Here is a 2,500-nt window from a genome sequence, read left to right as displayed (position 1 = left end):
AGGAGAGGGGAAAAGAGAGGGGAGGCAGCTGTCCCTCACAGCCTCCCGGGTTCTGGGTACTGTGCCCTGGTCAAATCGATCCCAAGTTTACATTCTGAGATCTAAATGTTAAAACATTATTGTCGTGATGCGTGTTTTCGGCAACTTTGCGCATCGACCTCACAAGCCGCCAGAGCAGAAAGAAACGTCGCCAGTCACCGTTTAAATAAGTGGAAGTATAATATGATCAACGTTGAATAAGACCCAAAAATATATATCAGCCGCCCAGTGATTTTTTATGGCCGTATACGAACTATCGATGGACACTTGAGTAGCCTATCAGATTATTAGATGAACGCGCTCAGAGAGCAGAGAGCAGGGACAGCCGCTTCTGCTGGGATTCGCACCTGTTGCTGAGTGGTGTTTTACTGGGACGTCTGTTCGGGACACACACCACCTAGAGCCCCTCGTTTTAACATCAACCAACAATACGAATGTACAGACACCACGTCCCCTTACAAGTTAAACGGTATATACAATCGGAACCAGAGATGGACTTACCGAGGGATAAAATCAGCAGAGCAGTCCTCATCTTCCTCATTGTCCTCATCTTCAGTCTCTCCTTCTTCCAGATGAAGTTCTCGTCCAACGGTTCAGAAATCCCCGATTTCGTTGTCGTGTTTCTACAAAGTGTTTTCTGGTGTTTCTAAGGTCTGGCCCGAGACCCGATGATGCTGAAGCCTCTCACTCACTCTCACGCCTGTCCTCTTCGATTTGTATTTTGGAGCAAATAATAGCGGTGAGCCAAGTTATTGTTGTGTTGTTTTATTGAAAGGCAGGAATGCTTTTGTCCGTCTGCGCTTCTCCCTCCGAGTGGGGATCTGGGGAAAGGGTTTCTGCGTCTCCTTGGTACCGGGATCTCTCTCTCTCTCTCTCTCTCTCTCTCTCTCTCTCTCTCTCTCTCTCTCTCTCTCGCTCCCTCCCTCCCTCCCTCCCTCCCTCCCTCCCTCCCTCCCTCCCTCCCTCCCTCCCCACTCTCTCTCTCTCTCTCTCTCTCTCTCTCTCTCTCTCTCTCTCTCTCTCTCTCTCTCTCTCTCTCTCTCTCTCTCTCTCGTCGTGTGGCTGAAGACGTATTGTGACGTCGGAGCCCCTCAGCCCTAAACCAATCCCGAGCAGGTCCGGGTCTGCCCGTTTACTTTGATCCTTAGCAGCCAATGAGGATCCAGAAGAAGTCTCTGGTAGCTGTGTTTTTTTAAATATATAATATATGTTAAACATATTATTCTGAATGCTGCCTTATACAAAACACGGTGTGGCTATAGGTGGTGGTGATGATGATGATGATGATGATGATGATGATGATGATGATGCTGCTGATGATGCTGCTGATGATGATGATGATGATGATGATGATGATGATGATGATGATGATGGTGAGGATATAACCGAGGAGGTGCGTTTGGCCCGCAAGTGTGTGTGTGTGTGTGTGTGTGTGTGTGTGTGTGTGTGTGTGTGTGTGTGTGTGTGTGTGTGTGTGTGTGTGTATGTGTGTGTGTGTGTGTGTGTGTGTGTGTGAGTTTACTATTCATTTAAAGATAATCTTATGTTGATTTTAATTTCCTTCTCTTGAAGTCAATTGGTTCATGATATGTGTGACTTCTAAAATCTCTGTGAGAGGAACAATGACAAGGTGAGTGAGAGTTTGACTGTGATTGTGAGAGTGTGAGTGTGTGTGCAAGTGTGAGTGTGTGTGTGTGTGTGTGCGTGCGTGTGTGCGAGCGTGCGTGCGTGTGTGCGTGCGTGTGTGTGTGTGTGTGTGTGTGTGTGTGTGTGCGTGTGTGTGTGTGTGTGTGTGTGTGTGTGTGTGTGTGTGTGTGTGTGTGTGTGTTTTTTATGTGTGTGTGTGTTTGTTAGTTTGTGTGTGTTTATCTGTGAGTGTCAGTATGATTGTTCGGCGTGTGTGAATATGTGTGTGTGTCAGTGTGGGTGAGTGTGTGAGAGTGTGAGTATGAGTTTGACTGCGACTTTGTGTTTGGTTGCGTGTGTGTGTCTGGCGGCCCTCATGCATATTCATGAGCCTCTTCTTCCATGAACCAATCACGGCGCTTTAATTGACTTTAAATCGACCGCCCGCGCCAGCTGGCATGGCGCTGGACTCAGGGATTAGGACCAGCACTACCATGTCGGCATGGCAACGGACCATCCCCCCCCCCCCCCCCCCCCCACCCGACCCTTGAGTTGGAACACAGTCCTGGCGGTTGCCGTGGTAGCGGACTGGGTTTAATCCAGCATAGTAGAGTATCGGCGTCTGTTTCCTCTCTCCCTCGGTTCTGCTGCCCACTGCGAGACCAGCACAGCAGACCAGAACCAGAACCAGAACCAGTCAACAAGACCAGCAAACCAGACCAGAACCAGTCAACAAGACCGGTTCTTCGACGCCCGGCTCCTCCTAGAGCGTCGAGGTGACCCAGAGCGAGGTGCCTCACCCTGACTGCTCCTGACGAGCTGGCTGTCGCACCTG

At 49.6% G+C, this 2,500-nt stretch overlaps 1 protein-coding gene across 1 annotated transcript in view; it reads right to left on the bottom strand.

The window, feature by feature from the left end:
- podxl (podocalyxin-like) overlaps positions 1–892 on the bottom strand; it is a 13,692-nt gene extending 12,800 nt beyond the window's left edge. The window contains exon 1 of the mRNA XM_056588128.1: positions 541–892. Coding sequence (XP_056444103.1) covers positions 541–589 — 49 coding nt within the window. The 5' untranslated portion in view covers positions 590–892. The remainder of the gene's footprint in view (positions 1–540) is intronic.
- Positions 893–2,500: the final 1,608 nt, after the last annotated feature.

The sequence above is a fragment of the Gadus chalcogrammus genome, chromosome 4 (genome assembly GCF_026213295.1).
Source record: "Gadus chalcogrammus isolate NIFS_2021 chromosome 4, NIFS_Gcha_1.0, whole genome shotgun sequence".
In the NCBI taxonomy this organism is placed as follows: domain Eukaryota; kingdom Metazoa; phylum Chordata; class Actinopteri; order Gadiformes; family Gadidae; genus Gadus; species Gadus chalcogrammus.
This window is presented reverse-complemented; position numbering and strand designations above follow the sequence as displayed.